The sequence below is a fragment of the Periplaneta americana genome, chromosome 10, assembly GCF_040183065.1.
Source record: "Periplaneta americana isolate PAMFEO1 chromosome 10, P.americana_PAMFEO1_priV1, whole genome shotgun sequence".
NCBI lineage: Eukaryota > Metazoa > Arthropoda > Insecta > Blattodea > Blattidae > Periplaneta > Periplaneta americana.
In genome coordinates, this window is record NC_091126.1 from 76521806 (window position 1) to 76535955 (window position 14150).

The 14150-nt window shown below is 36.7% G+C and overlaps 1 protein-coding gene across 1 annotated transcript; it reads right to left on the minus strand.

Moving 5' to 3' along the window:
- Positions 1-274: 274 nt before the first annotated feature.
- On the minus strand, positions 275-13077 carry LOC138707301 (uncharacterized). The gene is made up of 3 exons (XM_069836616.1): positions 13008-13077; positions 12642-12722; positions 275-1133 (listed from the first exon to the last, which is right to left on the minus strand). The coding sequence occupies exon 3, from the start codon at positions 1131-1133 to the stop codon at positions 624-626; it is 510 nt and encodes a 169-aa protein (XP_069692717.1). The 5' UTR covers positions 12642-12722; positions 13008-13077; the 3' UTR covers positions 275-623.
- Positions 13078-14150: the final 1073 nt, after the last annotated feature.

The following is a 14150-nucleotide window of genomic DNA, read 5'->3' on the forward strand; positions in this document are numbered from 1 at the left end:
TTATAAGTTGGCAAAGTATTAAATTGAACATATTTTCAGTGGTCAATGTGATTTGCTGCATAGTTCAATAAAAAGCCCACAGACTGCAGTATTCGTTTCGACTACATCACAGAATTAATAGTGTGTGTTTAACTTTAACCTTGAATATCTCAAAATCTTTGGAAAAGGAGTTAATCATGTTGACTTCTGAACGCCTCATATATAGAAAAACTTGTTTACTGCACATGCGCAGTGTGTTGTAAGTGAAACTTGCACAAAAAGGAAGAACCAGGTTTTATTTGCGTATCTGTACAAGACATCTTTAATTTAGTAATTTTTCTTTCATCTTTGATCCCGTTAAACATCAGTTTAGGAAAATAATAATTATTAATATATGTGTAAATATTATGGCCCTGTGTGGAACATACATTTTAGAGCCGATAGCAGCAAGACCCACTCACACTGGAATTTACATTTGCTTCAAGGCGGATTCTTCCAGGGAGTTTCTCGTGAGCAGTAGTCAGTAGAATACAGTCATTATTGTGTGCAAACAAGCTTCGCTTTGGTTATGACTATACTTTCAATATAATTGTGCTTTTACAGTGGCTAGGGATCAAGACGATCTGAATTTTACAACTGTTTTTCTATAGCATGTTGTACTGACTAAGCACGGTGTACACCACGATCCAGACCAAAATGACAACGATGTTTATGACTAGGAAGACTGTCTTAAGAGGATGCCAGGGACTCTCCAGAGGCCTGGGGTTGATGTACTTCTGGTACTCCTGCAGAGCCTTCTGGTGTTGCTGATGGAGACGGAGGCACATTTCAGAGCAGCCCAGGGCTTCGCTTCCGTTGGCGGTCTCCAACACGTCCATCTTCACAGTTTTTGCGGTCTCCGACACGTCCGTCTCCACAGTATTCTCGGTCTCCAACACGTCGATCTTCACAGTTTTTGCGGTCTTCGACACGTCCGTCTCCACAGTATTCTCGGTCTCCAACACGTCGATCTTCACAGTTTTTGCGGTCTTCGACACGTCCGTCTCCACAGTATTCTCGGTCTCCAACATGTCCGTCTTCACAGTACTCCCGGTCGCCAGAACATCCATCTCTATAGCACTCTCACAATCTCGCTCGAAGCCAGGGTTATCCATCTGCAACCAATTGGATCTTCTGTTATGACAAGTTCTATTTTAATAGTACGAATTATTAAGAAAACACATACACAACATACAGTAAATTAATCCCTTCCCACATTTTATTTCTATCGAGAAAAAAAATAATTGTTCAATATAAAGTCATATAATTTATTAATTTCTCTCATGCCTGGAATATGTACTATGATATTATATATGTGGATGAAGATGAATAATCAATAAATCGTTCTTACAGTGAATTGCTAGTTCTAACACAGTATTTGCCATGGTTGCATACGTTTACTTTAGAATTGTCTCTTGGACGAATAGTAAGATATATCCAAAATAACAGAAGTTAGTACTTGAAGACATGCTCTTTCAGTCTCTTATTTCCATTATGTCATTTATTCATTTTTTCATTCTAATTTAACGTAGCAAGTGTCTAAATTTTAATTGGATCCATCACAAATATTTTTCAATATTCTTAAGTAACCAAACTTGCAGAAGTTATAAACAAGTATATATTAACTACATATAAACGAGATTGAATATAAATCGTATTGTAAATTGCAAAAATTATTCCTTAATAATCATATTCCTGGTTTGGAAATAATTCCTTGCATACACACTATGGTGGCCCTTAGTTATATGTGATTTTCTGTAGTTATTTGTTTTTCATCTCCCACCCCAGAATATTTTCCAAACCGCGAAAAATTACTCCGTGTAAAATTTCATCTCAATCATATAATTTTAAAACGACCCCCAAAGGCTATAAAGTTTCAGATATTTTAATTTTCTGTGCAATTTTATGTAACTATTTTTCATTACTATTATTATTATTATTATTATTACTACTACTACTACTACTACTATTACTGTTGGTATTATTATTAGTATTATTATTATTATTATTATTATTATTATTATTATTATTATTATTATTATTATTATTATTAGAGGAGGAATGTTGAATTTGCTAAGGAATGTTTGCTGAAAATTAGTGTTGTGGGATTTAATCGATCAATTTCTGTTATACGATTAATCGATGAAAAATATTTAATCGAATAATCAAGTCGATTAAAATTAATCGGTTGTAGTTGATATTTTTATTTTATTTTATTAGGTTATTTTACGACGCTCTATCAACATCTCAGGTTATTTAGCGTCTGAATGATATGAAGGTGATAATGCCGGTGAAATGAGTCCGGAGTCCAACACCGAAAGTTACCCAGCATTTGCTCGAATTGGGTTGAGGGAAAACCCCGGAAAAAACCTCAACCAGGTAACTTTCCCCGACCGGGATTCGAACCCGGGCCACCTAGTTTCGCGGCCAGACTCGCTGACCGTTACTCCACAGGTGTGGACTATAGTTGACATTAAAATTATTATTTCGTTAATACAAACTCGTAGTAAAAATTCCGACAATATTTCTCTCTCGGAAATTGCTTACTTAAAAGTACAAGAGTACTGTTATTATCTAACTGTAAACCAGATAGTGTAGGGAAAATCTTTGCACAAACACTTGAGGACAATATGAGGACAGTGACCTAGTCTATCTCTATTGAAAGTTGAAACACAATGCGAAACTCTTATTAAGTTTTATGGTTTTTCAAGAAAACTTCCACCTTGTTGTCAGCTCATCTTCCTAGCATATGAAATACATACTTTTCTGGGATTCGTCCCCATCATCCCTTTTAAAATAGCCATGTCTACACTATGTCCAAGTGAGAGCGTAACTACCTTCTTCTCTTTTTATAACCTGGTAATTCGATTACAATAGGGGCCAGTCTGTTTCAACCGCTGTAATCTTGCAGTTTCTGTACTGAGTTTGTATATGAAGGTTCTATGTTTAGTTTGATAAAGAAAAAAATCAGTTTTCTGTGGTTTGTTATATGAGAATTTGAGAGGTAAACTAGGTGAAACGTTTGAATTAAAATTGAACTATCGTGGAGAAGTGCTTGAGAGAAAAAAAAATATTCGTGTTTAGTGATGCAGGAAAAATTGTTACTAAACGTAGAGTGACACTTAAATCAGAGCATGTGAATGCACTCACATGTTTAAAATCATGGATGAACCAGTATTAACTAGGCGAGTCTTCATACTTTTTGTTATTTATGTTTGTCTCAAAAATTCTCGGAGAAATTGACACAATAAATTATAAGCCTCATAATAAAAATGTTAGTAAGTAATTAAATAGTTGTTTTGTAATATAACGATAAAATATATACAGATATACAACATTAATTATTTAATACTTATGCTTATCATCGAACACAAGTTAAATTTAACAATAATTGTGTATTACAGTATATTAAAACATTTTAAACTCGATCAAAACTCGATTAATCTATCGATTAAATTCAAATAGTTATTCGATTAAATATTTTGATCGATCAACAGCACTACTGAAAATATGTTACACTTATTTCGTCAGTTTGCCATCACATACAAGCATAGAAGAAAAAGTGCAGGCCCTGTTTCGATATAAATTCAAGTAACATTGGTCGAATAAATGGTGCTTGTAAGAATATTGAGAAAATGTTTGATCGTGATTTACTTTACTTTCCATGCCGACATCACATGTTTGAATTAGACTTACGAAGTTGTTTTAATGCAGTAATGGGTCCAACATCCGGCCCAGATATGAATTTGTTCAAAAGATTTCGAGAAATTTGGTCGACGATGGACATTAAGAAATACCATATTGGAATAGAAGATATCTCTGAAGATGTCTCTGATAGTATGCTGGAATTTCTTAAAGTACAGGTAAGTCAGAGATAAGTTAGAGATGATTACCGCGAATTATTAGTATTGGCCATGATCTTCCTCGGTGGTACTCCCCTGAAAGGGGATTCATTTCGCGTTCCTGGAGCTATGAGCCATGTCCGTGGATGTCAAAAGCTATTTATGAATTTAAAATGTATTTATTTCAATATCAGTTTAAACTTACAAGAAGAGAGAAAGAGTCAATCAGAAGAATATGTATTTTTCTCATCAGACTCCATTTATGAGCCTGGTTTCTAGCATTACTGGCTGTGAAAGCTCCTTATCTGGATTATATTGCCTCCAATATCGGAGAAAGAAAGAGGAAAAAAATGAAAGAAGCATAACTGGATAAAATCCAGACTTAAAAACAGTGTTCTTGAACAAGGAAAATATTCAAAAAGGAAAGAAAGAGTAAAGTAACCTGCAACGAATACTCAGTCGCCTAGGCCTACTTCCTCGAGTAATGTCAAAACTTTTTAAACTTAACTCCAAAACATTTCTCTTTAACCTATTAGTTAAAAAATATCTCAGTTGAAGTTTGAACTTAAGCGTAAGAATAAAGAAAGTAACATATTATAAAGCCGTTGACATTATGGGGGGTGTTTTCCACATGTTATTGCGGACCTGGTGAATATTATTTAAAAATCGAATACTATTCATTTCTCATAAGATAAATACGCTGTCATTATTGAAATATTGGGCTTGGTATTTGGGCTTTAGATTTACGCTTGCAAAATCTTAATTAGATGTTTATTGTCGATTACGAGACAATGGTAGCACTGCTCCTTGATTCTGGTTAGAGATGTAGGAACTCCTGTAAGTGTATTACAGGAGCTGACAGATTTAAGTCTACTTCCCAATTAGAAAAACCACGCTAAGAATTTTACCGCCCATTGAAATGCACCGCCTTCTGACTGCTTCGAACCCGCGGAACCCGGATTCAACGCCTATGACAGTAACTGTTCTACCATTTAAACTCTAGGGATATAGGTGGAGATGTCAGATTTTCGTAATCATAATAAATGTGGAATGTGCCCAAAATGCAGTCAGAATAAGTAATTTTATGTTTAAAAGCCTATTAAGTATAGTCTAGTCTTTTAGCTTTTAAATCCACGACAAAATGCGAAAGTAAGTATAAAATAGAAATCGTACATGGTTTTGTGAAATAAGAGCAAAATTACACATCATGAGGCATTCTTGTCTTTCTGTAAAAAAAATCAAATACTTCTTTTTTTTCTGTAAACAAACTTTTCAGTCCAACAGCGGCTCGTCGGATCAGTATGCGTACCATAAACTTTAATAAAAAAAGTGTTGACTACTAAAGTAAGAAATTCATATTCTATTCCCGTAGACTCAGACAATTTTATGTGATTATGATTACTTTTATAAGCATTTACTAGCCAGTACTAGAGACAATTCAGATGTTGATTGCCTACATACAGTAGCGGCTGGTGGTCAAAATAATGAGTGTGCTACAATCTCTATATCGGCCTACTGTATACACTTATATATATTTATCTTAATTTGAGACTCGCCTAGTGACGAAATATGAAATCCGTACGACGTTCCTTCCTACTGCAGAACTTGTCATTTACCCTGGTCTTAAACCCTCCATCTTGGACATCATACTCTTTTCTATTGACAGTATTGCAAGAGCAGTGAGGCGATCCTGGGACATAGTGTTCCTTAAAAACGTTTTTATGCGTTTCAAGCAAGAAAAACATCCTTCTGGCTCAGCAGTGGTCATTGGTTTTGTAACCAAAATATTTAACAACTTCCTTACTTCACAGAATGGATCCTGTGAATTGTTGGAGGCTATGTTATGTATTGCAACAATTGAACAGCTCTATCTGTATTTCCGTATAGAACTCCAAGTTGTGTCTTTAACACTCTTTTGTTCAGTACAGTATAGCTGTTGACAGCAACTTCAAGTTCGCGTTCAGGAAAATTATGCGAAACATTGTCAAACAATTTGCTGTTTAACAATTTTGTTGGGTCTAGATAGCTTAAAGACTGGAAACGATAAGTAGTTTCCTGAATTATACGGTCACATAATTCCTTGGCTTCAATTTTCTGGACTGACTGATTCAGGAGGAACCTCAAAAACCAGGTAGATGGCAGCAGCGGTAGGACGCTAGAATTACCAAACACATTGTACATAGTTCCGAGTTCCTCCACAAACAAGCATTCTTTCGTTACGCTTTACTTTTGCAATCTCCAAGCTGTGTTGTGCTGAAGCACTTCCCCGCGTAAAAATAGCCAATCAGAGCAGTGATTTCAGCTTCGCACATGCGCATTAGTTGCCTACACTCTCATGCAGAGTTTTGAGTAGCACAACGTAACCCCTGAGGCACCAAAGAGCGAAGACTAAACACTCTATAATGCGTCATGAACATAACCACGGGAAATTGTCAAATGGCAGATCAAATACTATGGTATTGCAAATACATTATTTGAGCAAAAATTATCATTGTGCTGTAGCTCTGTAGCACATAAGGACGGGCCGCCCCTGCCTACATATGTTATTGGCGGTAAAAATAAGATGGCAACTCTTAGTCCATGCAGCTAATCTGTCCACCAGATCACATACCAATAGAGTAAGTGCTGAATGATTTTCAGTAAGTTAAATGTAATTGTCACAGATAGGCGAAACAGACTAAAAGGATAGAAATGTTGAAATTTGTTCCATTTTAAATTTTGAATGAGTGCCTTTAAATGAATACTGGTTTTATTTTAAATGCATAACCTATAGGCCTCTCAGTGCCAGGAGATACGTCTACATATTTTTGGAATGTTTCTTAATATTCACCATTTCACTGTAATTTCAGATATTCCTTTAGTTATTTATTATTTTCAAAAAAAATATCTGGAAAATACAGGAAATACACCCATTAACACATTGATGGCATTGAATTTCTGTCGAAAAGTGTTACATAGAAAATGCTCCATCTTGAATGCTGCAAAATGCTAAAATTCTAACATTAATTATATAAAATACTACATTTGTTTTTAAAGTGGCAAATTTATTATTTTAATTTTCCAAAATCTACCATTAATAGATAAAAGCTAATCACTCGATTTTTAATCTGAAATTGAATTAATTTAGAATAAATTCTTCAATATAGTTGTACGATACGTTTATTCACATGCAGTCGCGTAGTAGTAGTAGTAGTAGTAGTAGTAGTAGTAGTAGTAGTAGTAGTAGTAGTAGTAGTAGTAGTAGTAGTAGTAGTAGTAGTAATAATAATAATAATAATAATAATAATAATAATAATAATAATAACAATGATGATGATGATGAGTAATTTAGTATTTGTTAGTTCAGTCTATCTACCAAACATGAACAACATAGAACACGTAAGAATTTTTAAGAATAAATTTAGAAGCCATTCTGCAAGCCAGTATTTTAAATGTAAGCCTATTTTTATACTTTTAAAGTTTCCAATTTGTACTTTGGGTAAAATAGTAGTAATAATTATATTTGAAAGTCTCTCTTGGAAAAGATAAATTGCCATACCATTATCAATTATTGTGAGAGATAATTAAGTTTATCGAAGTGAATATTTCAGTTACACAATATTATTGGCCTTAAAACTTTGTTACTTTCACAGCAAAAAATTTCAAACACTTCACAACTTCAAACTACACAATGTTTAATAGTAATGAAACACTTATTAACTTATACCAGTACTGCGGCCATGGAATGAATGAATTATTGTAATATATCGTGCTACAAGACTACAAATAAAAATTTTGAAAGAACATTTTGTACGATAAATTATCGTAAAAATTTCTTATCTGATACAAGTTTATGAGGTAAACGGAACAAAATAATTTACACTCGATTATGCAAGCAAATTAACATACAAAATTAATATAGCAGTAGTATTTTATAACAATGGCCATGGAGACATGAATCACGAGTCACAGAATTTGAGATTCTTCGGTCACTTTTAATAAAAATTGTCACTAACAAAAATCTAATGTTCAGAATTTTTCCACACATATAAGCAATTATTAGTTCTTGTTTGTTCCAGGCCTAGGTTATACACACGAATTTGTTATATTCTCTGAATCAGTAATTTCCCTGGCCCTCAAGAAGAAAAGTGTGAAGTTCTTAATTGTTATAATATATGTATGTTCTCTGTGTTGGCGACAAACGATAGCGTAGTGGTTAAAGTGATGCGCTACAAAGCCGAAGGTGTCATGGAATTTACAATTTGATACAGCCTAATACATCCGACTGCATTATGGCCTTGGGGTCGACACATCCAAAAAGAGAAATCTGTAATAACGGGCTTTCCTGCGTGAGGGAGGGTAGAAGGTGCAAACACGTGGAACAGACATGGTATCTCTACTCCTACTAACGTTGATTATCCGCAAAAGTGGGACCCTAATAGCAATAATATCTTTTCCCCTTTTTACTATTTGCTCTAAATTTGAAAAGTTGCACAAAATGAAAATTGCAATAACCTCAATGAATAAAGAGAAACAACACCGTTTCTCTAGACAGGCCTATTCAATACTATAGCTTGCAGTTGAGAAAGGGTTGTGGTAATTCTCCAGAAAAACTACACCCAAGAATGAAAAAAATATACATATATATTTTCTTTAACTGATTTCTGTGAGATATATAATTTAGTGGTAAACACATGGTTTAGTCAGAGTCCAGTACATATAGTCACGAAGCTTGAGGTGATTTTTTTTTGTTTTTTTTGCATTTCTCGCGATACAATAATCCAGGCTCTTAGCAACTGATAGTACTAGGAGCAATAGACTGTGCGATAGTGGCGATCCTAGTGGCTAGCAAATTAAGTTCAACTGTAATTGGATGCATATTCCCTACGTATTGAGCTTCGTGACTGTATGTACACTGACGTTCAAAGGTATCCGACCTACGATTTTATGATCTTGTAAGTGAACTTTCCAACCTCGGGATAAGTCAGAACCAAAGATATAAAAAAAATTGACAAACTTTGAAACAGTTCTGCTAGTTCTCAATAGGTGACACCATTAATGGGGCAGTTAAAAAGTCAGAGAAAATGATTATGTAGATTAAGCATTAATTATTATCACAATTGACATATCAACGGTTTCCAGCTAAACACAGTGTTGTTTTACAATCAGTTGAATGGGATGAAAAATTGAATTCCATAATGCGGGAAGATTTATCTACAATTGGGAAGAGTAACTATTATCTTAGCCATCAATTCATAGAAGCAATAACAAACGAATCCACGTTTACACCAACAAATTATTATCGATCACTATCGATTAGTCGGATCAGATATCTTTGAACGTCAGTGTACTAGACTGTGGTTTAGTTTGCATCCACAAATATTTTCAAAATGAAAATCGTTTAACACTTACCTGTATAGCTATTCTAATGCCCTATTATTGTAACCCCCACCTGTTACTAATTGAACATATAACATATGAAAGGTCCAGGACAAATAATTTGCAAATGATCCGTTTCCCCATTATTGCGCCCTCGACCTCTAGAACGTTATATGGATAAAAAGTATCGAGTTGGGCTGGCAAGGGGGCTTCAACAGTACATTAATAATATAATGTAAAGCGCCCAATGGGCACGATATTAAAGACTAGTAGGTAAAGCGTTCTGGGTGAATCCCACACTAGTCCATTATTCTCCGTTTACAGCTAGACAGAACTGAACCAGAGATACTGTTCTCTTGTTGCACTCCAAAGCATGGTACGTATCACACTGATTGTTACACTCATGGCTGGGCTGATGGAAGAACTTCGGTGGTGAAATCCATGAATCACAAATCTTGTTATAATGTGTCTGAGCTCGTACTCTACTCGCATCCATTCTCTATTTAGCATGGCATCCGTGTTGTAGAAACTGTCGCTAATAGACTCTCTCTTCCTTCTCAGCTCCCGTAGTAGTTCTTCGCATGCTGGTGTGGATGGCAAGAGCAATTGTAGTCTGAGGTTTTCTATCAGGAAAGTTTCTCTTGCCAGTACGTACACGTACCGTGATAAAGCGAATTTTGATACCCCTAGCACCCTCTTCAAGAACCTAGGCTTCAAACTTTCGAGATCTCGTAGCTGTTTGCAGGCTAAGTACTCCCATATGACCTCTAGTCCATATGTTAGCACGGGTACAACTTTGACCCGGAAAAGTTTCATTTCTGACTCTACTGACATTTTTTGTAGTTCCCTGATGTCGTTTATACTTCTGAGCGCGACTGCTAGACTCTCCTGTAGATGGATCGTGAATTCTGTCTCGGTGGCTTGCATAGTGATTCCTAGATATCTGAATTGCCGCTTCGGCGTTAGCATTTGTCCGCCACAGACGATGTAGTCATCCTTGCTCAGCCGTCCTCTTCTGAATACCATTAATTCTGTTTTAGGACGTTCAACACCAGTTCGTTCTCCTCTGCCCATTGTTTGATGAGATTTGTTCCTTTCTGCAGGTCTGTTAAGCTATCCGTCGCTAGTGCCATATCATCTGCATATATGTACACTGAGAGGTTCTGCACTTCTTCCTTTAACTTGTTGGCGATATCATGCGTCAGTATATTGAAGAGTATCGGACTCAGAGGGTCCCCTTGGAGCACTCCAATTGTTTGGCTGATCCACTCCGATTGGGTGATTCCATCGTGTATCTGAACTTGGTTATCCGCTAGGATGTTCGACAGTAGCCTCGTCACGTCAGATTTTCCGATGAGGTTTTCCAGTTTCACCATGAGTTTCCTTCTGTTGACCGTGTCAAAAGCTTTCGTGTAGTCAATGAATTGAACGTACTTTTCTTGTATCTTCTTTAGGAGACGTTGAGCGGCCATCAGGGTTGATCTGCCCTTCTGGAACCCGAACTGATCTTACGGTAGCAGATGCTCCGCCTGAGAATCCATTCCCTGGGTTAGTAGCTTGGTAAGTAGTTTGCAAGCCGCCGATTCTAGGGCAATCCCTCTATATGACTCCGGCCTGCTCACAGCAACTTTACCCTTGTACAGCAGTTTGATAATTGACTTGCGCCACATGCTGGGTATGGTGCCCATCTCTAAGCACTTGTTCATGAGCTTTGTCCATATATGTTCGAGAAACGACAGCGAAATTATTAAGTGTTCGTTGTATAGTCCGTCTACGCCAGAGGCCCTGTTTTTCATGCCTTACTTCCTTGTTGGTGAAGGGCGTAGTGTGCTGTACCACAGATTTTTCCTTCAGCTCCGGTCTGGTCTCTTTGGACATTGGAACCTCTCTCATATGTTTTTCCCATATTTCCATCGGGATATCGGCTGGAAAACGAGGCTGTCTTGGTCTAAGGGCTTTATATGGGCCCTTCTCTATTTCAACAGATTGTGCATCTGGCGTGCAGTTTCTCCTCCTCCCTGTCCGTCATATGAATCACCATGGCCGTGGTCGTTGTCGTCTGGTTCTTTGTTCCGCTCTGCACCGTCCGATGTCAGGAGGTGCTGGTCATTGCTAGCAGCTTCGCGCGTTGGGCCGACAGATGGCGCCACCTGTCCCTTCGGTCTGTTGTCTTCTCCGCCCTGCTTGTCTCTTATCCTGCTCGCTATAACCTCGCAGTGTAACTCCGTCTTTTCAATAATTTTATCATCTGCTACAATTTTCATTGTTTCAAAACAGTATCTGATCTCGCTTACCGCCTGCAGTATGGCGTCCTTCATGTCTCTCTTCAGATATCCGCCCCTTTCCGGACATTTGTCAAACTTTCGAGAGCACGCTCGAGTCGCTCAACAACACTTTCTGCCATCTTTTTTCGATTTTCACATTACACTAGAATGTCCAAATATGAATAAAATGATTTTTTTGTTGAAAAGTATTTGTGATTGCAAACTAAAACCAAGCATTAAGCACTACTTACATTTCACAGAAGTCAATGAAGCAAAAGAAAATGCATTTCTTTAGTGTACCTTTTCTAGAGATTTACCTCGACTTTTCCTCTCTACTTATACTTGACACCAGGTTGAGCACAAATTGCTATATATTACAACGTCATGGTTCTGGAGATTACACTATACAGTCAGGGGTATAATAGGCCAATTTTTACATTAAATTTACAATTTAAAGAAACCCTTGGGCATTAAAAGAAATAATCTACGCCCTAACTAGGCTATATGGCTGTATTTTGCGAATTTCCAATACTACTTACTGCAAATAAGGAAAAATGTCAGGCAAGAAATAAAATTGAGGGTAGCATATTTTCTGTATCGTCAGTACCGGTACAGTTTCCACTACATTTCTGGCTTTTTAGAGTAAAAATAACACTCTTTTACATTACCTTGAAGCTATATAGTAACAGAAATTAGTCCACTTTGATATGAAAATTAGCTATAAGCCTGAATCACTACAGATGTGAAGCATTCCATCTCTTTCATACAGCTATGCACCTTTAAAATAGTGAATAGTTTCAGCTAATTTAAGACGATAGGAAAGCACTTCATAGGTCTACATAGGTAGACTATATGTAGGCTATGTACATTTCCTACATACATGCATGCATGCATGCATACGTACATAAATACATGCATACCCACACACACACACACACACACGCACACACACACAGACACACACACATACATAAATTCGCTCCTTTGTGCTAGAAATCGAAAAAAAAAAGTATTTTTGACACTAAAATTCAGCTGAACACAGTACAAACTCATTATGTACAGTATTTGTAGTATTGAAAAGAGCTATATGTGCAAGATACGCGGCAGAGTTGCAACAAAGAAAGCCACAATTACTCATGGCGTCTTAAAAATTACTTACATTGAAAAGGTCAACAGCTGCTGATATTTCTGGACAGCGGTGTGCAGAATGTTGCGTACCGGTACAGAATGTTGAATTCACCTGAAAATATTTCAAATATAAATTAAACTTTGCACTTATTTTACCCACACGCAGACGTAGAACCTCTTGCTATGGCGTCATTTGCGATCCGTCACGTTTACGGATCTAAAAATCACAAGTGTCAAGTTATGTATCTTTTGTACTATTCTAAATGATTTAGAATAATGCAAAAGAAACATAACACTTGTGAACAATAAAATTACTGTTCACAATGCAATAAAATTATTGTCCAAGATATTAAGTGAGCTAGTATTCCCCGAAACACAGCGAATAAGTTATACTCACACGGATCAAGTGAAAGAAAACGGTAGACCACCTATCGCGACACCAGACTTGAATAAAATGGCTGATTTCACCGCTGCACAGCGAGACTACAACGTAGCTACTTTAATTTGATTGGCTGAAATAAAATATAGCGATCTGCCTTAGAGCGATTGATTCAAGTGAAATGACGTGTGGCAGAGCCATCTTCAGTTACAAGCCGGAGTATGGGTAGATTTGGCAACGCAGAGTGGAGGCGGGCGGAGGCGAAATAAAGGCATGACTTTTGACGTTTTAGTGCTTTGATTTCGTTGTCACATGTACGTTTTCGACGTTAATTGATACAAAATTAACAAGGGAAGGGTTTCGGCCCGAACAGGAATTTCGTATCCAAAATTTGTATACAGGCCCATCTTTACATCTCTGTAAAGCTCCCAAATGCATTCGTTTGTGTAATATGTGGTTTGTCTGTTAGAGCACTGTACAAGTTGAGGGGTGGGGAGAGTACTGCACAAGTTAAGGGGATGGGACACCTTACCCGTAATCCTAGCCTAGCCTAGAAGCTAGTGCGAGGGGTAAAATGTCTAAAGCCCATTTAAGAACATTTTTCTCCAACATTGTCTGAAAATATTGCAGCTAATCAAAAGTATATACTGTTGTGTGAGTCACTTAATGCGCACAAGGACGCAACCTTAGTACATGAATCTTTCCAAGGCTAGAACAAGGAAGGTATGATCATTCCACCTAAAAAAAACCTAAATATATCCAGCCTCTGAATATCTATTTCCTTACACAGTACAACATATATGCTCGGAGGATAACACATTACATAAGGACTCTTGCTGAGAATCCAGAACTTAACTTGGGAAATCGAGTGTTTATAATGAAAATGCACTCTGTTATTCATAACCAGTTGTCTGCTCAAGTATATCGCTCCATGCTTAAGTATTCCTGACAGTCAGTTGGTTACGTGAATCCTGAACAAGTCTCGGACTTGAAAAATGTAATTCAGGTGGTATTTGATTTTTCAGCACTGGAATGTGATTCAGAAGATTGTTCAGGTGTTGCTTCTATGTGCTGTGATTATTGCTCTGCTCCATACTGTTTCATGCATTTTATAGAGAATCCTCATCTACATTTTTAAAGAAGTGTATTGACCAATACCAA

What these genes read in the sequence shown, in the direction of transcription:
- LOC138707301 (XM_069836616.1), bottom strand. Translation starts at nt 1,133, where the DNA reads ATGGATAACCCTGGCTTCGAGCGAGATTGTGAGAGTGCTATAGAGATG.